Source organism: Hypomesus nipponensis, chromosome 18 (assembly GCF_054491055.1).
Source record: "Hypomesus nipponensis isolate SF chromosome 18, ASM5449105v1, whole genome shotgun sequence".
In the NCBI taxonomy this organism is placed as follows: domain Eukaryota; kingdom Metazoa; phylum Chordata; class Actinopteri; order Osmeriformes; family Osmeridae; genus Hypomesus; species Hypomesus nipponensis.
The window spans coordinates 20553749-20577787 of record NC_140378.1 but is presented as its reverse complement, the minus strand read 5'-3'; the positions used below and the strand labels follow the sequence as shown (position 1 = coordinate 20577787).

The 24039-nt window shown below is 41.9% G+C and overlaps 1 protein-coding gene and 1 long non-coding RNA gene across 8 annotated transcripts; one reads left to right on the top strand and one right to left on the bottom strand.

Moving 5' to 3' along the window:
* Positions 1 to 118: 118 nt before the first annotated feature.
* LOC146252649 (uncharacterized) lies at positions 119 to 4964 on the bottom strand. 2 transcript variants are annotated; one of them, XR_014731998.1, is made up of 3 exons: positions 4704 to 4964; positions 728 to 1197; positions 119 to 569 (listed from the first exon to the last, which is right to left on the bottom strand). It is a non-coding gene; the product is annotated as an uncharacterized LOC146252649 (long non-coding RNA). The 2 variants fall into 2 exon arrangements; XR_014731997.1 differs by lacking the exon at positions 4704 to 4964 and having other exon boundaries at positions 728 to 941; positions 976 to 1482.
* On the top strand, positions 1507 to 22513 carry LOC146252648 (butyrophilin subfamily 1 member A1-like). Of its 6 annotated transcripts, XM_084679135.1 has the most exons (13): positions 1507 to 1638; positions 8044 to 8112; positions 12627 to 12983; positions 13123 to 13404; positions 13636 to 13764; positions 16479 to 16499; positions 16929 to 16949; positions 18005 to 18025; positions 18333 to 18353; positions 19590 to 19610; positions 19782 to 19808; positions 19969 to 19995; positions 20498 to 22513. In XM_084679135.1, exons 2-13 carry the CDS (start codon positions 8046 to 8048, stop codon positions 21226 to 21228), a joined length of 1725 nt encoding a protein of 574 aa, XP_084535261.1. In that variant the 5' UTR covers positions 1507 to 1638; positions 8044 to 8045; the 3' UTR covers positions 21229 to 22513. The 6 variants fall into 6 exon arrangements, with proteins under 6 accessions (XP_084535261.1, XP_084535263.1, XP_084535264.1 ...); XM_084679137.1 differs by lacking the exon at positions 13636 to 13764; XM_084679138.1 differs by lacking the exons at positions 13636 to 13764; positions 16479 to 16499.
* The last annotated feature ends 1526 nt before the right edge of the window (positions 22514 to 24039 follow it).

Genomic DNA, 24039 nt, shown 5'->3' with positions numbered 1-24039 from the left:
CGGTGCTAATTACACTTTTCATATTAATATGTATGTGATTAATCAAAAATGGCTAAAAGCATGTGATGTTAAGTGAGTACTATTAATAATTGAAATACCACAGAGCATTGATACGCTACTTCATAGGACAGCTTTTTAATAAAAAAAAGAATCAGAAAAACATTGTTGAGTATACATTTTGAAAATGCTGGATTGTATATGAATTAGTCTTACACAGGACAGAATGAGAGTGGAAGATTATTTTCTGTTACATCAACAAACAAATAGAAAGAAGGACAGAGAAATAGAGGAGTGAAGAGATGGGGGGATTAAATGGTAGAGCAGAGGAGAGAGGAAGAGGAAAGATGGAGGAATGGAGAGGTGGAGAGAGAGAAGGTGCATAGAGAGAGGTAGATGAGGAGAGAGACAGGAAATGGAGAGATAGAAGTGTGCGTGTGTGTCAGAGTCATCCTATCCAGCTGCAGGCGACACTCAGCAGGTGGTTGTGGTTGTAGACCACTTTGTAACCACACAGGGTAAGCAACCTCACACACTTCCTGGGCCAGGAGGTGGGCTTCACAGCCCTGGTACTGTAGGGGGGGAGGGAGAGGGAGGGGAGAGAGGAAAGGGGTTGAGAAGGATAGAGGATGAGAGGCAAAGATAACTTAACTAGCTGTATCAAATGGATCAATTAACAAGTTAGCAACAATTACCACCATGAATTGGTCCACTAATTGGTCCCACTCACGGAAGGCAGAAGAAGCCGTGATGGTGACAGAAGCACTTGTCACAGCCTCGGTGGAAGGTCTGCCCTGTGTCACACAGCTTTTCCTTGTACGCACACACACCTACAGGACACACACACACCTACAGGACACACACACACCTACAGGACACACACACACCTACAGTACACACACACACCTACAGGACACACACACACCTACAGTACACACACACACCTACAGTACACACACACACCTACAGGACACACACACACACTTGCTCTCACACAGTTTTATCATGATGTATTTGTATGTCTGTGTATCTTCCTTATGTGTGTATGTACAGTATATGTGTGTTTGTACTGAATGCATGTTTGTGTCTTCCTGTGTGTGTACTGTATGCATGTGTGTGTCCCTTTGTGTGTGCGTGTGTGTTTGTTTGTGTTTAACTCTGTGTAAGTGTATCTCTTACCTCTGAAGTGAGACAGGCTGCCTGAGAAGGAGCAGTGTTCCACAGGAGGCAGAGAGACGCAGTCCACAACACCACACCCACCCCCCACCCCCAGGAACACAACAACATTAAAACACAAAACAACGACATTAACAAAAAAGAAACATATCTAAAAACAAAAACAAAATCAATCAACTACTTCCAACACCACAACATAAAGTGACACCCGCGTGCTGCAGACATGTAAGCTATTCAGACTCGGTGTATTTGTCCGCGATTACCCGTGCCTCCCATTAAGTGGCAGACATCCCAAGTTGCAGAAACTCTTTGCCGGGAGGTCTGCATTCGACTGACTGCATTTGTCATGTGACAACCGCAAAAACGAAAGTGAAATAAATTGCAACGATTTCAAATCTCCCTGCTTGGTACGTGGTTCTTGAGCGGGTTTTTTCGTGTTTTGCAAGAACAACGGACTTTGACGAGGTTTGTATACCGACCGTATATTTAGGATTCCTCCGTAAGGAGGAAACCTATTGTTATTGGTGGTTTTATTATTTGTAATTCTTGTACCATGGGAGTCAATGGCAGCCCCTAGACCCCATCGACAACTTTTTGTGAAATTTGGCACACTCATTAAGGACAGTTTCTTCTATACCTACACCAAGTTTCATGTCTCCCATTAGACCACTCTAGCGCCACCAATGGGTCAAAGTTGGACTTGTGTTTACACACGCAACTTTTGAACCGTATGACTCATTTTCAAAAATGAGGTACCATTGGATTCCCTGGATCAAGCCGAGTTCAACGCACACCATGGCGTTAATTTCCGGTTATATAGATTTCCCGCCATTTCCGGTTTTATCAAAAACCTTTGAAAGCCTACTCCTCCTACAATTTTTGTCATATATTCTTCAAAATCACCAGAGATGATCTTCAAACCAAGCCTCACAAAAGTTATCAAAGGAATTTTGATCCTCATAACCGTCTGTCCGGTACAGCCAATCAAATTCATTAGAAAAGCCGCCAAACAGGATGTGAAGTCATGTCTCAGCAAATCTTTGAGATATCAACACTAAACTTGGTCGATCGGAGGAAGACACTACAACATATTACCATGTGCAAAGGCAAATTCATATCTCTAAAAATGATTGATATAAATCAAATTGAACTTATCGCTAACGCTAAAATAATGCTTTGCACATCAGCCAGTCAAAAACTGATACTCTGATTCAATCACAAGTTCATATGAAGACTCTTGAGAATGTTCATAACACAAATCTGTGAAAAAGTTGACTGTAAGATGAAAGGTCGATTTTTGGTGAATATTTGAAACATGCTTGCTTGGCTAATTTCTAGGCAAATTTCCAATGAATGTCTCCCCTGCTCCTCCCCGCGCGTGCTCCAAAATCTCACACACACTCAGCCTTCCCTTGACACACGCGCGGCCAAGACGCACACGCAACATTTCAGGAGAGTGTGGGCTGACCAAGCCCCCACTCATTCCTTGGTCTTTAGCAAAGGCCCATGTGGCTCTTGATGGTATTGCATTTCCGATTTTGTATGCAATGGTAAAAAGGTCTCAAATCCTGAAACATTGATAGTATAGACCAAGAGTAAATACCACACCTCAAATGGCCCACCATTACCCATAGGTGGCGCTATAGGCCACGCCCTAAAGCACAAAGATACAAGGCTTTCTGGAATGGATAGGTTCACCAAGCCCCCTCCCTTCACGTATTGGCTTGAAAAAAGGCCCATGTGGATCTTGATGGTATTGCATTTCCGATTTTGTATGCAATGGTAAAAAGGTCTCAAAATCCTGAAACATAGATAGTATAGGCAAAGAAACAGTTTAACAAAAAGCCCATGTGGATCTTGTTGGTATTGCTTTTCCGATTTTGTATACAATGGTAAAAAGTTATAAAAATCCTGAAACATTGATAGTATAGACCAAGAGTAACTACCACACCACAAATGGCCCACTATTACCCATAGGTCTTCCCTTGACACACGCGCGGGCTTGGCAAGACGCACACGCAACATTTCAGGAGAGTGTGGGCTTACCAAGCCCCCACTCATTCCTTGGTCTTTTGCAAAGGCCTTGTGGATCTTGATGGTATTGCATTTCAGATTTTGTTTGCCATGGTAAAAAGTTCTCCAAATCCTGAAACATTGATAGTAAAGGCCAACAGTAACAACAACACTTTAACAAAAGCCCATGTGGATCTTGTTGGTATATTTTTCCGATTTTGTATGCAATGGTAAAAAGTTAAAAACATCCTGAAACATTGATAGTATAGGCCAAGAGTAACTACCACACCACAAATGGCCCACCATTACCAATAGGTGTCGCTACAGGCCACGCCTTAAAGCACAAAGCACTTCACTTCTTGTGAAGATTAAAGCACTTCACTTCTTGGCTTGAAATAAAGGCCCTTGTGGATCTTGATGTTATTGCATTTCAGATTTGGTATCCCATTGGAAATTCTGCAGCATTGATTTTTCTATACAGTTACAATTTGTCAAGAATATACATTTTTCAATGGTTCGCAATGCTTTACATGTAAGCCAGTCAAACAAGTTCATATGAAGACTCTTGAGAATGTTTAGTACACAAATCTGAGAAAAAGTTGACTCTAAGATGAAAGGTCGATTTTTGGTGAATCTTTGAAACATGCATGCTTGGCTAATTTCTAGGGAAATTTACAATGAAATGTGTCCCCTGCTCCTCCCCGCGCATGCTCCAAATTCCCACACACTCATTCTTCCCTTGACACGCGCGGGCATGGCAAGACATACACGCAACATATCAGGACTGTGTGGGCTGACCAAGCCCCAACTCATTCCTTGAATATCAGCATAGGCCCTTGAGGACCTTGGTGTCATTGCATTTCCTACTTTGTATGCAATAGTAAAAAGGTCTCCAAATCCTGACACATTGACAGTACAGGCCAAGAGTAACTACCACACTTTACCCAAAGCCCATGTGGATCCTGTTGGTATTGCATTTTCGATTTTATATGCAGTGGTAAAAAGTTTTTAAAATCCTGAAACATTAATAGTATAGGCCAAGAGTAACTACCACACCACAAATGGCCCACCATTACCCATAGGTGGCGCTACAGGCCACGCCTTAATGCATAAAGATACAAGGCTTTCTGGAATGGATAAGCTCACCAAGCCCCCTTCCTTCACTTACTGGCTTGAAATAAAGGCCCTTGTGGATCTTGATGGTATTGCATTTCAGATTTGGTATGCCATTGGTAATTCTGCAGCATACATTCTTCTATACAGTTACAATTTGTCAAGAATAAACATTGTTCAATGGTTTGCAGTGTTTGGAGGAATCCGCCATTACTGCTTGCAGTTATATTTGTTATTGGAATTATAAATACAAAAATAACATCCTATTATCATTTGACTGTTAGTTTGACTTAACAGCGTACGCATACGACCTCTTGTAAAATCTTCGTTTCCGCCTTCAGTTACAATCTTCATTTTTCTTGTTAGGGCGACAAATGCTCAATCTGCAATCGATGGTTATTTACCTAACTCTAAATTCCATGGCAAGGCTCAAATAAGACGGTGACATCATGGTTTCACTTCAATTTTTGCCCGATTTAATCCTTAGAAAGTGTGGTTTACGAAAAAAAATGTTCATACGCCACACCTTCAATGAGGGTGAGAACCCTTGTTCTTAAAGATGCTATAAAGCAAATTCCATGATTTGCTACTCAGCAGGGGCGTAGCCAGAAAAATATTTTTGGGTAGGCCGAGAAAAATACGGATACGCATCTTTTCTGTACAAAAAAAAAAACTTATTTAGACCTACTTTGCGATGTGCACCCGGTGCATATTTATAAAAATATAGGCCTTAAAACAAATTGCCCAGGCCTACCCGTGGCTACGCCCCTGCTTCTCAGTACCTTATATACATGTGAAATGAGTTCCTGAAAGCATGTGCAAAGCGCGAAAACTTCGCACTGAAATGTAAAGTTGAACAGTTTCTCTACCGTTTTAAGCTCAGGTTGGGGCCAGAGCCATATAAAAAGAAAGTTGAGACACGCTTTGGTCTCGCTGACACATGATCACGTGGTTCAAGTAGCTCGCTGTAGTTCCAAAAAACCCACTGCTGTCAACCTGTTTCGAATAGCCTGGCTAACGGAAGTCGCTTTCTCAGGCAATTAAATGACAAATCAAACAGGCTCGGTTAAAGAAATCTGAGATTCTGGCTATCTTCAGCAGGCTCGTAGCTACTTAAAGCAGTCCTCCCTGAAGTTTTCGGTGTTGAATGGAGTGAAATACAACATTGTGAACACACTCCGTGGCAGTGAGTGACCCGAGTCTGACTGAGGCTAACGTCAAAACTGTTACGGGGGACCAAGACATGGCTGCCGCCTAAGACAGGCAACGCATTCTCACTCAAATGTCTTTTGTGACCCAAATCAAAATTCTGATGCGACAGATCAATGGGGAATCGCTTTCGCTCTTAAGGGCTGTCCTCCTCGACCTCTTTGGAGAAGAATTCACCAAGATGAAATAATCAACTTCACCGAAACACAGAGGAAAAAAGTTAGCAACTTTAAAATCAGTTAAATAGACGGCATTTTATTTTGTTTGAGGTTTAACTTGTCCAGTGGGACAAGTAGATTTCTCTTCCACTTGCCCTACAAAAAATTAACTTGTCCTGGACAAGCCTTAATGTCGAGCCCTGAAATGGGACTTGTTAAACAGTTTTTTAAAATTCATCAGCCCACTTACAATTGACTACGTTAATAACATTTATAGTTGTTGTAGTACTTGATGCAAGTTGAATCTAATCTAGATAGCAACCACACCAGCAACTGCTCAATTTAAGACAAGAAAGGAGTTTGGTAAATAGAACAGAATATACAAGGCAACCAATTGCATTCAATAAAACATTTTATTATACAATATGTCCAGTCAGAGGGTCAAGTTTGTTTTTAGTGAGTGGACCTGCAATTCCTGCCGAGCGTCGATAGCTAGCTGGACGATAAGGGACCCCTTAATCTGCAATTCATTGTTTCCAGCTCTAATCAGATGTACTAGGCCAGTGGTTCTCAATCCTGGTCCTCAGGGACCCCCAGTCCTGCATGTTTTAGATGTTTCCCTGCTCCAACACACCTGATTCAAATAAAAGGGACGTTATCTAGTTCTGTAGAAGCCTGGTAACGAACATGCATTTGAATCAGGTGTGTTGGAACAGGGAAACATCTAAAACGTGCAGGACAGGGTGTCCCTGATGACCAGGGTTGAGAACCACTGTACTTGGCTAATAAGAGAGGAATAACTATAACTAATTTGACAGATTATAAACCAACTGACTTCTGGTTATGATACACATGCTCTCCAGCTAGCTTCAGTAAAAGTGTTGCTTACGTTGGACACTAGTCTAGCTCTAACTGCATTTAGAATCTAACAATCTAATCTTACGATAAACTTTATCTAAAGCTGGCTAAATAAAATACTACTAATAACAATTAATATGTGGTGGTAGAAATGTTTTTTTTTCCAATAATTTACCAACTTGCTTCGGAGACACTGAAAATGAATGGGTTTGAACGGTGGAAAATACAGTGTTTGGAACTATAGGTCGCATGTGACACGCTTTACTTCTGCATTCTTCGATAACAATGGGAGTCTATGGAAGTGTCGCAACTCGCAACTAGAAAACCTATCTACGTTGCTGTGACGTTGACGGTTGCATTTTGTTCCTCAGCTGGTATGATGCAAAGACAAAATAATTAACACATAAAACACTCAGAGACTGTAGGTAGGTCTGCTCTGTTATCTGCAATTGATTTAGCTAGTGTTGCTGTTGTTGCTAAATTCGATACATTTGAGGGGGCGGAGCTTCATCTCCTTCAGGCGACACGCCCCCCCAGTCTCAAGCAGAGAAGACTGTTACTCTGAATTTCTTACGATTTAAAATCCTAATTTAACATACTTGTCAGTGTTTTTTTTTCATTCAATTTGGATGAGTGGTTAACAACACATTCTTCTGTGTTGTGATGAACTTCAAACTCATTTTCAATTCCACTTTACAGCATCTTTAACACCTTTATTCAACAATCATTTCTGCCTCGATAAAATCCAGTGTTACTCAAGAAGACTAAATGTGACGTATTGACCATGAACGTTAATGAAAGACATATTTGAGCGAGTGCTTCAGTTCAGGATGTTGTCCTCAGGAACGATGCTGACCCTGCCTTGCTGTGCATGGAGGATGTTGTCCTCGTTCAAGTTCAAGTCTTTTATTGTCAGATACACAGAACAACACAGGGCCAGACCGAGCACTGATATTCTAAGGACAAGACGACGCAAAGCAACCTGGCATAACATAACATAACATATAAGTACACAGAACATAGATTACATCTATGATAAGCAAAAATATGGTAAATCTCCCAATATACAATAATACACAACATTCAATACAGTATACTAAACCTCTAAATTCACATAATACACATACCAACCTATACTTACCTTATAAACCTATACTAACCTAAGACAAGAGAAATACAATTATGCAATATTGCTGATAGTGCAACCAGTAGCTGAAATAACTTATACTAACCTTTGCCGGGTTTCCCAGATTCGTTAAGAAGCTCTTAACGCTAAGAGCTTCTTAAGAGCCTTCTAAGATTTACTAGATTTACTATTTTTTTGCTTATCATAGATGTAATCTATGTTCTGTGTACTTATGTTATGTTATGCCAGGTTGCTTTGCGTTGTCTTGTCCTTAGAATATCAGCTATTAGAACGCTCCTGAGAAGAGCTTTAAGAGCTTCTTAACGAATCTGGGAAACCCGGCCCTTATCAACCTATACTAACCTTATAAACCTATGCTAACCTAATCCTCAGGAATGGTGCTGACCCTGCCTGGCTGTGTGTTCTGGAAGATCCTTCTACTGCTCCACACAGCACACAGCGGTAAACAAATCATTGTCATGGAGTTGTGTGTTTTACCATCTAGCTATCTGTAAAGTTTTGCAGGCAGGGGCAAGCAGGGCCTGCAGGCAGGGGCAAACAGGGCCTGCAGGCAGGCAGTCAGGGCAGGCCAGCTGGATGAAGCTGTCCTGGGGTCAGGGCTGAAGAGAAGCTGTCCAGCTAGAGGGGGGTAGTCCAGCAAGGGATCAGTTTTTCTCTCAGCATCCTCTGTTGAGCAGGCCTCTGCATGACCCTCCAGACCTGTAAAAGGGAAGAAAAGATCCATGTCAGTTTTGAAAAATGAAGCTTTTTACATCTACACTTGACATAAACTACAGTTTTGACTGTGAAATGCAATGGCATTACTTGAACTTAAATCCAAATGTGTTGAACTGATGGAGACCCGGCCATGCAAAGTCACTCCAAACATTTGGCTCGATTCCAGGCTCTGGCAAGAGTATTTAGCTCTAAACTGGTCAATATACCCATCTGACCAAAGACCAACAACTCGCCCTTTGCCTGTTAACAGTGATTCTGACTGTCAGAGACCTTTAAATACACTGACCGAGTGAAACTAGCCTGGCTAACGTAGGTCGCTTTCTCAGGAAAATGACAAATGAAATAGGCTTGTTTTGAAAGATATACTGGCTATCTTCATCAGACTCTTGCCTACAAAAAGTCCTCCCTTCCTGACGTTTTAGGAGTAAAATTGAGTGAACTAAGTACAATGTCGTATACACACTGCCAGTGAGTGAGCGAGCCGAGTCTGTCACTGAAGCTAAGGCAAAACAATGTACCCCCGGGACACAGTCTCACTCCACTTGCAAGTTTTCCACAAATCACAAAAATAATCGGAGCATCTGGCTAAAAGCACAATTCCCACATCTCTTAAAGGCTGCCCTCCTCGAGATTTTTGGTGTCGACCGAACTGTGAAATGGTGAACTTATGAACATGACGCAACCAAAACATGGCTGCCGCCTAAGCCTATGCGGTCTCCCTGGCGCATAGGCTTATTACAAAGACTTTCACGAGCCAAATCAAAATTCTGAGCCAACAGGTCTGTGGGGAATCGCTTGTTCTCCTAAAAGCTGCCCTCCTCTAGCTTTTTGATGAATTCGCCGAGATGCTAACCTACATGATTCAGTACTGTAATTACACAGACGGAAAAAGCTAGCTAGCTACTTTTCGAGTTCGGTTTTCCGTCACTTCAAACTCACGATCTTAAGGTCTGAAAGTGCTCAAACCTTCACAATCATTTAAGAGTACTGTACTTTCACGAACCCAATCATTGATTCTAGCTTAAAATTTGTAAAAATAGGACTTACCGAACGTGGCTGCCTCAGACACGGCTTTCAGGTGATTCCAGTTGAAAACAACAATGGACGCCAAAAAATAATTTATATTTGTAACGGCGAGCTGCGATTGGAAGCGAAATGAGGGTGAGGGTGGGGCTTGGGCGCTGTTCGAAAACTTAGACAGCTGTCTTAATCATTGATGTCTTAACAGAGCATATGAGCTGCCTTGCTGTCTTACAGTGCGTGTCCACTGCAGCGACGCGAATTGCTTGCCATCGCTTGCCTTCCCACAGTTCACCACGCTCGGGGGCGTTTCAAACAGATTAATGTAGAATGTAGTTCTCTAAAGTCACTGTTGTAGTTGTCATGGCCAAGTGTGCAGACTTGGGTTTACGTAGTTGCAACATCGATCAAAATACAACTTGTTTACAAAATATAAAACAGTTTAATACTGTAGACATACACGTTGACATGTGTAAAAAAACGTTTTACTATATTCCTCAATCTCTGCTAATCTGCCGATACGATAGGGAGTTCCAGCCCGGCTAGCTAACTAGTTAGGACAGAACGAAGTTACTAATGTGACTAAACTGAATTTGAAAGGACAAGCACCCACAACTTCGGCAAACCTTGCGCCATGCATCTTTTTTTGTATTAACATCTCTGTACGAATACAGATATGTATCGTACAGGACTGGGTAAGCAGCCACACAAACGATTAGTTTCTCCTCCAGCTTGAAACCTAGAAAGCTAGAAATGTTTACCATTGTTTCTACGTTACGAGAAACAAGAAAACACTCCGATTGGCCATCGCTAGCGAAAATCGCTCCTCATTAGCATAAAGTTGAGAAAATCTCAACTAGAATCGCTTGAATCGTGTCGCGTCGCTACCCACAATGCACCACGTAAGCGATTCGCCTGGCTCCATAGAAAATGAATGGAAAACATGTTGTCGCTCGCATCGCGTCGCTGCAGTGGACACGCACTGTTACTGGCGGCACGTATTACCCATAACTCTGTGCGCGGGGTTACCGTGAGCAACAAGTTAAACAGAATCCTTTGACCGCCATTGCTCTAAGTTTTTACAATTCATATTTCAGCTAAACGGTACTTGTCAATCAGCATCTGAATAAAAATGTATTGAGAAGTGGGCAGTGTAGTTGCTGAAAATGTACTTATTTTATTGATGACACTCCTAATTTGTAAATTTGCTCCGACTTTTCGATAACGTACAGTACAGTAGCTAGCATCACCGTGAAGTGCAGACACTAGCTAGTTGCTGCGTTTTATCATAATCTTATCAAATGAGTGAAATACAAACACAAATGTTATGAGCTATTGAGCCTATATCTAACACAAGTTTAAATACAGCTTAACTTGACTTAGTGTGACAATAAACTCAATGCAATTGACTCCTGTCTGACAAAGCGCGCTAGTGCGAGCACATAAGTACACGCAGCGCGATGACGTACATCCTGTCTTAATAGGCTGTTCGAAAACAACGGTTTTTAAGATAACTTAAAGCCTAGTTTATACTTATGTCGCCGACACTTTTGAAATGGTCGCAGACGAAGAAAGTGTCGCTGAAGCTGCAGCATTTATACTTCGGCAAACACATACTATGGTTACATTGTTTACGCCTTGTAGCCTAGGTGATCGATCGGAGAAAAATGGCTGTAGCTAATTTTGACAGGCATTATAAAGGTGTGGATATGTTCTAACTTGCTCTGCCAATCTCTCCTCTTTTCCTTCCATCTTAAACAGCTGTTGAGCGTTCACTGAAAGTTCAAAACAATGCAGTCAACGACGCGTGACGTCTATCTAGCCAGTCACACTTGCGCGACACTATGTGACGACATCAGCGCCAGTAGAAATTTCTCCTGGTAGGCGACACCATAGATATATATATAAACACTAGATGTCTTACGGCGGCGTCTAGAAAGTCCGCACATGGTGGCCATCTTGCCACAGGCAACTCGCTCACCCATAACATTGTGTTGATGCTACATGTACTTTTTAAATGACCATAACTTGCCCAATTTTCAACCGATTTTTAAACGGTTTGGTTTGTTATGAACGTCAGAGATGTCGCTATTCCACTGCATACTTCTATAAAAAAAAATAAACATTACAGAATTATTCATAAGTATGTAGGCCCTAGTGGAATAGCGACATCTCTGACGTTGATAACAAACCAAACCGTTTAAAAATCGGTTGAAAATTGAGCAAGTTAAGGTCATTTAAAAAGTACATGTAGCGTCAACACAATGTTATGGGTGAGCGAGTTGCCTGTGGCAAGATGGCCGCCATGTGCGGACGTTCGACTCCGTTGTCCAGCAACGGGGACGAGACATCTAGTGTTTATATATATCTATGGGCGACACTTTCAAGAGACGGTTAAAAGTGTCGACCGTGACGCCATTTCTGTCGACGACCTTTTCAAAAGTGTCTGCGACCTAAGTATAAATTGGGCTAAAAAAATGACCGTTATGTGACGTATTTCAAGGTATCTTATTAGACAGGAAGAGAAGATTTAAGACATTTCGAACAGACCTCGCTGTCTTAAAAGGAAGGAAGGAAGGACGCATTTTAAGAGTTTTCGAACAGAGCCTTGGTCAGCACACCATTTCCAGAAAGGATGTGTGTGCGTCTCGCCAAGCTCGCGCGTGTGTCAAGTAGGTTGACCACATGTCCCTGTTTGCGCTGTATAGCACAGCATTTTCAATATGCGACGTGCGGAACAAGGGGTGAAAATACTGTGTGACACAACGCAAAGCGGGACAGGTGGTCACCCTAGTGTCAAGGGGCAGGATGAGTCTGTGAGAATTTGGAGCGCGCACACTGTGGAGCAATTCAATTGAATTCAATCATATATTGACATACCAAGGTGAAATTGTTTATGGTACTTTTAGAGTGATGTCTCTTGAACCCTATTAGGTTTGAAAAACAATCAGTCAAAATTATATTTGATTTATTAACAAAAAAAGTCATATTGAGGCAATGTGGACATTTACATTAATACACTTCTTTCAGCCATTTTGTATTGCAATAATGAGAATACTAACAAAAAAATAGGTTTCCTCCTACCGGAGGAACCCTAACTAACAGTTTAAAGTGATGCAGAACAACTAGATTCCAGGCCTCCATCAGACCAGAGCAAGTTGAGGAGAGAGGATGTTTGTCCTCTGAGATTCACTCTTTATCTGTTCTCTTCTCTTCAGTTACTCATAAGGTCATTACTCCAGTTCATCAAATCACTGCTGTGGCTGGTGAGAGTCTAGTTCTGCCATGCTACATCAACCCCAACATCAGTGCTGAGGGCTGGACAGTGGAGTGGTTCAATCTCAACCTCTCAGAACGTAGTATCTATCTTAACAAAGACGGCAAAGAAAACTGTGAAGCTCAGAATCCCTCCTTCAGGACCAGAGCATCTCTGTTTAAAGAGGAATTGAAGACAGGTAACATCTCCTTGAAGCTGGTCGGGGTTAGAGGCACTGATGAAGGAACTTATAAATGTTCAGTTTGGTCACCTACCTCAAGATGGCATGATGATTCCAACATCACAGTCAGTGTCAAAGGTAAATGTACTTATCAAGTCTAGTTTTTGTAACTTGCTGATGTAATCAAACTAAGGCCATACTTCAAAAAACATGACTGAACCTGTAGTTTACCTATCCTTCTAATAACATGGTTTAATCTGTATCTGTGTGTTTGTAGCTGTAGGATCTCAGCCAGTGGTCTCCATTGAGGGACACAGAGGGGCAGGGATGGGTCTGGTGTGTGAGACACAAGGCTGGTACCCTCAACCAGAGGTGGTGTGGCGGGACAGTGAAGGAGTCTCTCTCTCTGCTGATCCTCCAGAGACGACCACAGACTCTTTGGGTCTCCACACACTCAGACTGAGGGTCACTGTTCAGAAGACAGATAGAAACCCCTTTAACTGTAGAGTTAAACAGAAATACATGGAGAGAGATGAGACGGCAAGGATTCATGTTCCTGGTGAGTTATTCAGCCTCATATCTTCCTCTGAGAAGCCAGAAGGTTTGGGATTTTCTGGGAACGGGGAATTTTCTACTTGAGAATGAGATAAAGGACAACAAGATCACCACAACAAAAAGGACAATATTATACTCTTAAAAACCCATATATACATAGTAATAGACAGAGATTGCAGAACTAGGTATAAACAATTGTAAAATAATAACACTGATTTAAACATGCATGTTTCAGGTGATCTGTTCTATCAAGATCACTCATGGAAAGTGCCCTTGGTTGTGGTGTTTGCTCTGTTGTTTGGTGTCTCTGTCGTGGGATTAGCTGTGTCCATCTGTGTCCTGATGAAGACACATAGAGATAAAGGTAAATGATGGATGAATAACAGATTGACAGACATGTTCCATTCAATTTTTCTATTAGTATTAGTATAGTAATTAGTCAGGTCTTTAGTCAAATCTTATGTGTAAATGATCCATGAGTGGACTTATGTTCTATATGTGATCTGATCTCTACAGAGTCATGTTCTATATCTGACCTCTACAGAGTCATGTTCTATATCTGACCTCTACAGAGTCATGTTCTATATCTGACCTCTACAGAGTCATGTTCTATATCTGACCTCTACAGAGTCATGTTCTATATGTGACTTCTACAGAGTCATGTTCTATATCTGACCTCTACAGAGTCATGTTCTATATCTGACCTCTACAGAGTCATGTTCTATATCTGACCTCTACAGAGTCATGTTCTATATCTGACCTCTACAGAGTCATGTTCTATATGTGACTTCTACAGAGTCATGTTCTATATCTGACCTCTACAGAGTCATGTTCTATATCTGACCTCTACAGAGTCATGTTCTATATGTGACTTCTACAGAGTCATGTTCTATATCTGACCTATACAGAGTCATGTTCTATATCTGACCTCTACAGAGTCATGTTCTATATCTGACCTCTACAGAGTCATGTTCTATATCTGACCTCTACAGAGTCATGTTCTATATGTGACCTCTACAGAGTCATGTTCTATATCTGACCTCTACAGAGTCATGTTCTATATCTGACCTCTACAGAGTCATGTTCTATATCTGACCTCTACAGAGTCATGTTCTATATCTGACCTCTACAGAGTCATGTTCTATATGTGACCTCTACAGAGTCATGTTCTATATCTGACCTCTACAGAGTCATGTTCTATATCTGACCTCTACAGAGTCATGTTCTATATGTGACCTCTACAGAGTCATGTTCTATATCTGACCTCTACAGAGTCATGTTCTATATGTGACCTCTACAGAGTCATGTTCTATATGTGACCTCTACAGAGTCATGTTCTATATCTGACCTCAACAGAGTCATGTTCTATATCTGACCTCTACAGAGTCATGTTCTATATCTGACCTCTACAGAGTCATGTTCTATATCTGACCTCAACAGAGTCATGTTCTATATCTGACCTCTACAGAGTCATGTTCTATATCTGACCTCAACAGAGTCATGTTCTATATCTGACCTCTACAGAGTCATGTTCTATATCTGACCTCAACAGAGTCATGTTCTATATCTGACCTCAACAGAGTCATGTTCTATATCTGACCTCTACATAGTCATGTTCTATATCTGACCTCTACAGAGTCATGTTCTATATCTGACCTCAACAGAGTCATGTTCTATATCTGACCTCAACAGAGTCATGTTCTATATCTGACCTCTACAGAGTCATGTTCTATATCTGACCTCTACAGAGTCATGTTCTATATCTGACCTCAACAGAGTCATGTTCTATATCTGACCTCTACAGAGTCATGTTCTATATCTGACCTCAACAGAGTCATGTTCTATATCTGACCTCTACAGAGTCATGTTCTATATCTGACCTCTACAGAGTCATGTTCTATATGTGACCTCTACAGAGTCATGTTCTATATGTGACCTCAACAGAGTCATGTTCTATATCTGACCTCTACAGAGTCATGTTCTATATCTGACCTCAACAGAGTCATGTTCTATATCTGACCTCAACAGAGTCATGTTCTATATCTGACCTCAACAGAGTCATGTTCTATATCTGACCTCTACAGAGTCATGTTCTATATCTGACCTCTACAGAGTCATGTTCTATATCTGACCTCTACAGAGTCATGTTCTATATCTGACCTCAACAGAGTCATGTTCTATATCTGACCTCTACAGAGTCATGTTCTATATCTGACCTCTACAGAGTCATGTTCTATATCTGACCTCTACAGAGTCATGTTCTATATCTGACCTCTACAGAGTCATGTTCTATATCTGACCTCTACAGAGTCATGTTCTATATCTGACCTCTACAGAGTCATGTTCTATATCTGACCTCTACAGAGTCATGTTCTATATGTGATCTGACATCTACAGAGTCATGTTCTATATGTGATCTGACCTCTACAGAGTCATGTTCTATATCTGACCTCAACAGAGTCATGTTCTATATCTGACCTCTACAGAGTCATGTTCTATATCTGACCTCAACAGAGTCATGTTCTATATCTGACCTCAACAGAGTCATGTTCTATATCTGACCTCTACAGAGTCATGTTCTATATCTGACCTCTACAGAGTCATGTTCTATATCTGACCTCTACAGAGTCATGTTCTATATCTGACCTCAACAGAGTCATGTTCTATATCTGACCTCTACATAGTCATGTTCTATATCTGACCTCAACAGAGTCATGTTCTATATCTGACCTCTACAGAGTCATGTTCTATATCTGGTTAACATATTCCTAAAAGGCTAATGTGTTGAGATGGTCAGTGTATGTTCTTATCAGATATTATTGTACATTTAAAACACCATCTGACTCATTGTAAACTCAGATTGTACATCAGTTGCTACTGCAGAGTGGTCTGAAGGTCAGATGTAAAGTGGTATTAAATTACAACAGTTAACAAAAGACTTCTGATGAACAGTCACTAGAGTAGAGTAGGTAGTGGTAGGATGCTGGTTGAGCTGGTCACTATAGATCCAAGATCTTGTTTAGATTCTGGTGTTTATATGTCTGATTCTCACTGTCTCTCATCCCACTTCATTTACAGAAACACTCATTGAGGAGAAGGGTAAGTAATATCCAGTTTATCACTATGTGATGATGTTGAAGCACAACTCTCATGGTAGAACAGCTGTGTAGCTTGGTGGAACTGTCAGAAGGATTCCTGCAGAGTGGATTTAACTGCACTGTCAGGACAGGAGCATGTTCAGGAATGTCTCCTCTTGTACAGCTGTTATTAGAACACTGATAAAGAGACACTAGTATTTACAATCTCCAGTCTTACCATTCATATCTCTGTGCTGTGCTGCCCCCTGCTGTTCACACTGGTAGTTCTTGACTGAGGAGTAGGGTCAGGACTGTTTAGTGTCGTCATGAGAGGGAGAGTAGCTAGTGGCAGGGTGCCCTTACAGCTGGTCACTATAGATCCAAGTTCTTGTTCAGATTCTGGTGTTTATATGTCTGATTCTCACTGTCTCTCATCCCACTTCATTTACAGCAATGCTCGGTGATCAGAATAGTAAGTAATATCCAGTTTATCACTATGTAAGATGTTGAAGCACCACTGTCATGGTAGAACAGCTGTGCAGCGTGATGGAACTGTCCTTGTACAAGGTGTTATGCTGGGGATGTGGCCTGCTGGGGGTGTGGTCTCTGGGGCTGTGGTCTGCTGGGGGTGTGGTCTTCTGGGGCTGTGGTCTACTGGGGTGTGGTCTACCAGGGGTGTGGTCTACCAGGGCTGTGGTCTGCTGGGGGTGTGGTCTGCTGGGGGTGTGGTCTGCTGGGGGTGTGGTCTACTGGGGGTGTAGTCTGCTGGGGCTGTGGTCTACTGGGGCTGTGGTCTACTGGGGTGTGGTCTACTGGGGGTGTGGTCTGCTGGGGGTGTGGTCTGCTGGGGGTGTGGTCTGCTGGGGGTGTGGTCTGCTGGGGGTGTGGTCTACTGGGGGTGTGGTCTACCAGGGGTGTGGTCTGCCGGGGGTGTGGTCTACTGGGGGTGTAGTCTGCTGGGGCTGTAGTCTACTGGGGCTGTGGTCTACTGGGGTGTGGTCTACTGGGGTGTGGTCTACTGGGGTGTGGTCTACTGGGGGTGTGGTCTGCTGGGGGTGTGGTCTGCTGGGGGTGTGGTCTGCCGGGGGTGTGGTCTGCCGGGGGTGTGGTCTGCTGGGGGTGTGGTAGCACTGAGAGGGACAGGAAGAGACTGAACAAGCTGGTCAGGAGAGCCATCTCTGTCCTGGACAGCCCTCTGGACCTCACTGAGGAGGTGGGTGAGAGGAGGATGCTGGCAAAGCTGACGTCCATCATGGACAACCTCTCTCACCCCCTCCATGACACAACCTCTCTCACCCCCTCTATGACACAACCTCTCTCATCCCCTCTGACATCAGACTGTTTAACCAACATGTACAATACTGTGTACACTGTCATTAATCACTGTAAGCTGCACTGCTGGGAAACACTTTTTTAGGTATATATTTTCGTACATAGGTTATTTAAATAGGTGAAATGTTCCCGGTATGGGATGAATAAAGTCAATTAATCAAGTTCTCACGGTCTCTCATCTCACTTCATTTACAGAGCAGCTTTTTGGTGGTAATGGTAAGTAGTATCCAGTTTATCACTATATGATGATGTTGAAGCACAACTGTCATGGTAGAACAGCTGTGCAGCGTGGTGGAACTGTCAGAAGGATTCCTGCAGAGTGGATTTAACTGCACTGTCAGGACAGGAGCATGTTCAGGAATGTCTCTTCTTGGATTTTTTTTTGGCCCTCTTACATAGTGTCTTAAGTAAAGTAGGTAGTGGCAGGGTGCTGGTTCAGCTGGTCACTGTAGATCCTAGTTTTTGTTCAGATTCTGGTGTTTATATGTCTGATGTTCTGCCTCTCATCTCACTTCATTTACAGAATGTCTTGAGAAACAGAAGGGTAAGTAGTATCCAGTTTATCACTATATGTTGATGTTGAAGCACCACTATCATGGTAGAACAGCTGTGCAGCGTGGTGGAATAGTCAGAAGGATTCCTGCAGAGTGGATTTAACTGCACTGTCAGGACAGGAGCATGTTCAGGAATGTCTCTTCTTGTTCAGCTGTTATTAGAACACTGAATAAGACCTTGATATCTTGATCTTAGACAGAGGTGAAGTGGTTGTCACATGTACATGGTTGTTACAAAGCATGGAGAACAGTGGTGTACTCCTGTATCTCTTCATATCATTATCTATGGTCTGACCACAAATGGGACCGAAAGCTTTTTATCTCCAGTCTTTCCAATCATATCTCTGTGCTGCCCCCTACTGTTCACACCATTCATTATATTCTCAGCCTTCCATTTATTTGTATTTCTTAGTGAAAATATAGTTAAGTTTATATAATGTTCTGTACAGCTTAGCATACAATACAAAAAACTCAGGATTTTGGTAGTCAGGGTGTTGGTAGTCAGGGTGTAGGTAGTCAGGCTGTAGGTAGTCAGGGTGTAGGTAGTCAGGGTGTTGGTAGTCAGGGTGTAGGTAGTCAGGCTGTAGGTAGTCAGGGTGTAGGTAGTCAGGGTGTAGGTAGTCAGGCTGTAGGTAGTCAGGGTGTTGGTAGTCAGGCTGTAGGTAGTCAGGGTATAGGTAGCTGTGGAGGGTAGTCAGGGTGTTGGTAGCCAGGGTTTTGGTAGTCAGGGTGTAGGTAGTCAGGGTGTTGATAGTCAGGCTGTAGGTAGTCAGGATGTTGGTAGTCTGGATATAGGTAGTCAGAGTGTAGGTTGTCAGGGTGTCGGTAGTCAGGGCGTAGGTAGTCAGGGTGTAGGTAGCTGTGGAGGGTAGTCAGGGTGTTGGTAGTCAGGGTGGAGGTAGTCAGAGTGTAGGTAGTCAGGGTGTAGGTATCTGTGGAGGGTAGTCAGGGTGTTGGTAGTCAGGGTGGAGGTAGTCAGGGTGTAGGTAGTCAGAGTGTAGGTAGTCAGGGTGTAGGTATCTGTGGAGGGTAGTCAGGGTGGTGGTAGTCAGGGTGGTGGTAGGTGTGGAGGGTAGTCAGGGTGTGGGTAGACAGGGTGTAGGTAGGTGTGGAAGGTAGTCAGGGTGGTGCAGGATGGGTGAGGACAGAACATTGTCAGGCTGTAACTCTGAGATCTGTGGAAAAGCTGCTAGTGATCTCAGTCATGCATCTGTCTGAATCTACAGATACCCTTTCAAGACAGCTGGGTAAGTAGAAACCTTGGATTGAAGGAAAACATTATATTTGTGTTATAAATGTTTGTTGTGTATGATGTTTATATGACATTTATTGTTTTTAACATCATATTTATAACTTGACTAAAGTTGGATCTGTTCCCTAATGATGCTGTGTTTGAACACATCTTGTTTTTTACTCAGATCTGGTAAACACAAGGGGGTACCAAGGTAAATATACAGGATGGGAGTCTAATGTAATGACTGGTACTATTGTTTGTGTAAACTAGCAAGGAAGTGACTATATTATTATGTGGCAGTTTAGGGATATATCTCATTTGTATATTTGATTAAAGAGATTTAATTAAATAAAACTATCTCTATATTTCAGATTATGAAGTCATCAGACATCATGCAGGTCAGTGTGGTCAGTGTCTGTGTTCTGAGTGATTCTCAGTGTGCAGAGGTGAGACCAAGGGCCCTATCTTGCACCCAGCAAGTATCCTAGTTTTCACTCGACGCAAAAGCGGACTTTTCCCTCCACAGACGCACGTCGATAAATTAGGGAATGACTTTGCACTCCCGGGGGCGGTTCAGCAAAAAAGGAGGCGTGTTCCGGCGCAAACGTTCCCTGGTGCTATTTTGCAGTTTCAGAGAAGTCCTGCCCATCCTCCATATTTTGCATAAAGACCACATGCTTGTGCACTCAAGTTTGACGTCTACATGGGAATGTACTTTACATTCAATGATTCTGCTTCTACAATACATTTTTATATCCGACTTCACACTGAATTCACCAGAAAACTGTTTTTAAGTGTATAATGGTGTTCATAGTGTATGATGGTGTTCATGTGTTCATAGTGTATGTTTGTAGGTGTATGAGGGTGTTCATGTGTTCACCATGGTGTGTTTCTCTCCAGTGGATGTGACTCTAGACCCTGATACTGCATATCCCAGACTCATCCTGTCTGATGATGGGAAACAAGTGAGTTGTGGAGTTGAACATCAGGATCTTCCTGAGACCCCAGTGAGGTATGACCAATGTCCTGATGTCCTGGGAAAGCAGGGCTTCTCCTCAGGGAGGTTCTACTATGAGGTGCAGGTCAATAAGACTGAGTGGCATTTAGGAGTAGCTAAAGAGTCCTGCAAGAGGAATGGGATAATTCATCTGTTTCCTCACCAAGGATACTGGACTATTGGTTTGGAGAACTATAAATACCTGGCTCTGACTGAAGTCGAAGTCCACCTCCACCTGAGCAAGAAGCCCCAGAAGGTGGGTGTGTTTGTGGACTATGAGAAGGGCACGGTGTCCTTCTACAATGTGGAGGCCAGGAGTCATATCTACTCTTTCACTGGCTGTTGCTTCAAAGAGAAACTTCATCCATTCTTCAGCTCTGCTCCTCCAGGTTTCTCTGGTGAGAACTCTGCTCCTCTGATTATCTGTTCTGTAGACAATGTTCAACCTGAGTCCCCTCACCCGTCTGAATCTCAAGCAGATTTTTCTGATTCAGCTCACCTGTCTGAATCTCAAGCAAATGAATCTGATTCAGCTCACCAGTCATCACTGAATCAAGGTCAGCGATCTGAATCAAGTGAGCAAATAAATGAGTCAGTGCGTTTACTGGAGCATTCGGCTTCTTATAAAGTGTGATGTTAGTTAGAGCTTGTTAGCAGGTCAGTGTGTTAGAGCTTGTTAGCAGGTCAGTGTGTTAGAGCTTGTTAGCAGGTCAGTGTGTTAGAGCTTGTTAGCAGGTCAGTGTGTTAGAGCTTGTTAGCAGGTCAGTGTGTTAGAGCTTGTTAGCAGGACAGTGTGTTAGTAAATACATGAATGTGAATACCACGTTCCCTCCTCCTGGGTCTCTACTGTGTTTGCATCACAGACTTCTATCCTGTCCAAACCATCCTCATGTTTTATATACATGGTTTCATTTATGGAGGATCAATGTTACATTTCTGTTGATAAATGTATAGTGTTTAAGTATTTGGTAAACTATAGTATAGTGTTTGGTTTTACGAAAAATTAACAGCTCCCATACAGTATTGTATAGATCATGTATAGTACTGTATGGATCATGTACCATATATCCTTTTTCTTTTGGTTTTTAAAAGGTTTACTAAATATTCAATTTTTTTACGTTTGGAGGGAAAAAGTTTTTAAATGTTTTATCTCTTGCATACGCATATTAAGTTACTAGATAAAATTGTGCATTGGCAAATGTGTTTTTAGGAAATGGCTTGCATATATTTTAACATATGTTAGAAATAGCTTGCAAAATGTTTTTAGGGCTTTTTTTTTTACCTTGAATTCAAAATACTTTGTAGATGTGCATTTTAAACAGTTCAGTTATAACTGTTGACTGCTAAAAAGTTTGAAGCAGAATGTAGAAAACTGTATAACTATATATATATATATATATAAAAAAAAAAATATATATATATATATATATATATATACAGCTCAAAAAAAAAAGGGAAAACTAAAATAACACATCCTAGATCTGAATGAATGAAATAATCTCATTAAATACTTTTTTCTTTACATAGTTGAATTGCACAACAGCATGTGAAATTGATTGTCAATCAGTGTTGCTTCCTAAGTGGACAGTTTGATTTCACAGAAGTGTGATTGACTTGGAGTTACATTGTGTTGTTTAAGTGTTCGGTGTCATCAGTATTGAAGTATATAAAAATGATACGTAGGTCAAAATGATACAGTTTCTCGTCTGATATACAGTCTTACTCTGCTTCAGTCATAGTTTGACCAGTCTTATAGTCTAAAGTCTTGTTGAGTTATTCTGCCAGTTGATACCTTGTTGAATTGTGGCACTATAGGCCCCCGTTTGATTATTTTTCCAAGTCTCCTCTGCAGAGGAGGATAGGTTTTATATCTTTGGTATTGTTTTTCTTAAATATTACAATAAACATTTAAAAAGACAGTCGTTGTCCGTCCTCCCTTGTGGGCCCCCCTCCCGGATCTGAGAGACGCACACAGCGCCACACGCCGAGAACAAGGTGAGTCTCCGGGAATCGCGGTCAGTTAATTTGACATGAAGTAAATAATCTGTCTGCACTGGCATTTACGCGAAACAGGGTTTTGAAGATTCAACTGTTCAGGCTCTCTCTCTCATAGGTGCGGTGTTATGTCCTAAAATAATGGGGAGGGGGAATAATGGCGAGCAAGCTCTTTATCGTGGTTATTTATAAGGAACTTATACTTATACTATTAATATTCATCCGAGTGGGAAAACAAAGGAATAAGGGATCAATAAACTATAATGTCATAAAAGGCCAAAAACATTTCTGCTGCTATAAAAGACCCCTTGATGTTATACTATTAAGCTCAGTGATGTTGCGACACTGTGGTTGGTTGGGTGTAGTTGGATTCTCGCAAGGGAGTCTCTAGCCAAACCAAAACTAAAAGTGTGATCTCCGCGCACACAGCCTATGGAAACCTCAGGACCCAGAGCGTGACTTGGGTCGCAGACGGGACAGGAGGCGAGTAAAACTTAAGTAAAAATGTATTTGTTCAACCTTTTCAGTCTGTTTAAGCAGTTAAATCATCATGTGATTCTCAACAACATTTAAAAACACTGTTAAAATATATATTTTTGAGAATACCCCCCACCCCACCATCCAAATAAATGAAAGTATTAGTCTCATGAAATTAAGTGCTACAAACTTTGACCCTTCCTCTTGCTTGATCAATAATATATAAATAATTGAGAGTTCAGACAATCAAGTTTATCAATATATCTGTATCTGACGGTATCTTGAGCTGAAGCAGTTATCAGTAGGGTTTTCTTTACACATTTTCTCACTCATCAAATCTGCCAATCAGATGAAACAGCCTCTCTGGTACCTCAACCGGTCAGGTTAGCTCTGTCATCTGTTACAGGGAGGGACATGTTCATAACAACTGCATGTTCTCATTCCTGGCATGGTTTCTACAGAACAGAGGCTGACAGACTGATAGACATCAGACATGAGCAGGTTTGATGAGTACAGTTGAGGGAGTGACTGTCTGGTTCTCAGAAAGAAGAGATTCATTTCAGTTTTAAAACATTCCATTAGTTTCCAAAATGAGACGAGAACACTTTTGTAAACATTTTATAATTGATATGTAGCGGATATTGGTGACAAAGAGACTTAGGGAGAGAGAGAGAAGTGTAAGAAAGGTTAGAGAAGGGTGTGTCCCCTGTGTCTCCTTCTCTTCTTTCCTTCCTTACCCCCTTCCTCCTCCCCTCCTTCCTTTATCCCCTACTGTTAGGGCATGCATGTACCCTTACAGAAGTCAGTTCTAGTAATGACCCTCCAAACTTTAAGGGGTTTATGTTTGCATTGGGAATTGTACGTCATGTAATTACACCACCCTAAGTAGAGCTTAGGGTGGTTTTTCCATGTTTGTTTAATATTTACCCATCATTCTTATAAGTCATGGGACCTTACAAATCTTGGCAACACC

Excerpts from the sequence above, each read along its gene's own strand:
- LOC146252648 (XM_084679135.1), top strand. The coding sequence starts at position 8,046 with ATGGTGCTGACCCTGCCTGGCTGTGTGTTCTGGAAGATCCTTCTACTG. Across the intron at positions 16,500-16,928 it reads AACACTCATTGAGGAGAAGG|CAATGCTCGGTGATCAGAAT; the intron begins GTAAGTAATATC and ends CTTCATTTACAG. Across the intron at positions 18,026-18,332 it reads GCAGCTTTTTGGTGGTAATG|AATGTCTTGAGAAACAGAAG; the intron begins GTAAGTAGTATC and ends CTTCATTTACAG.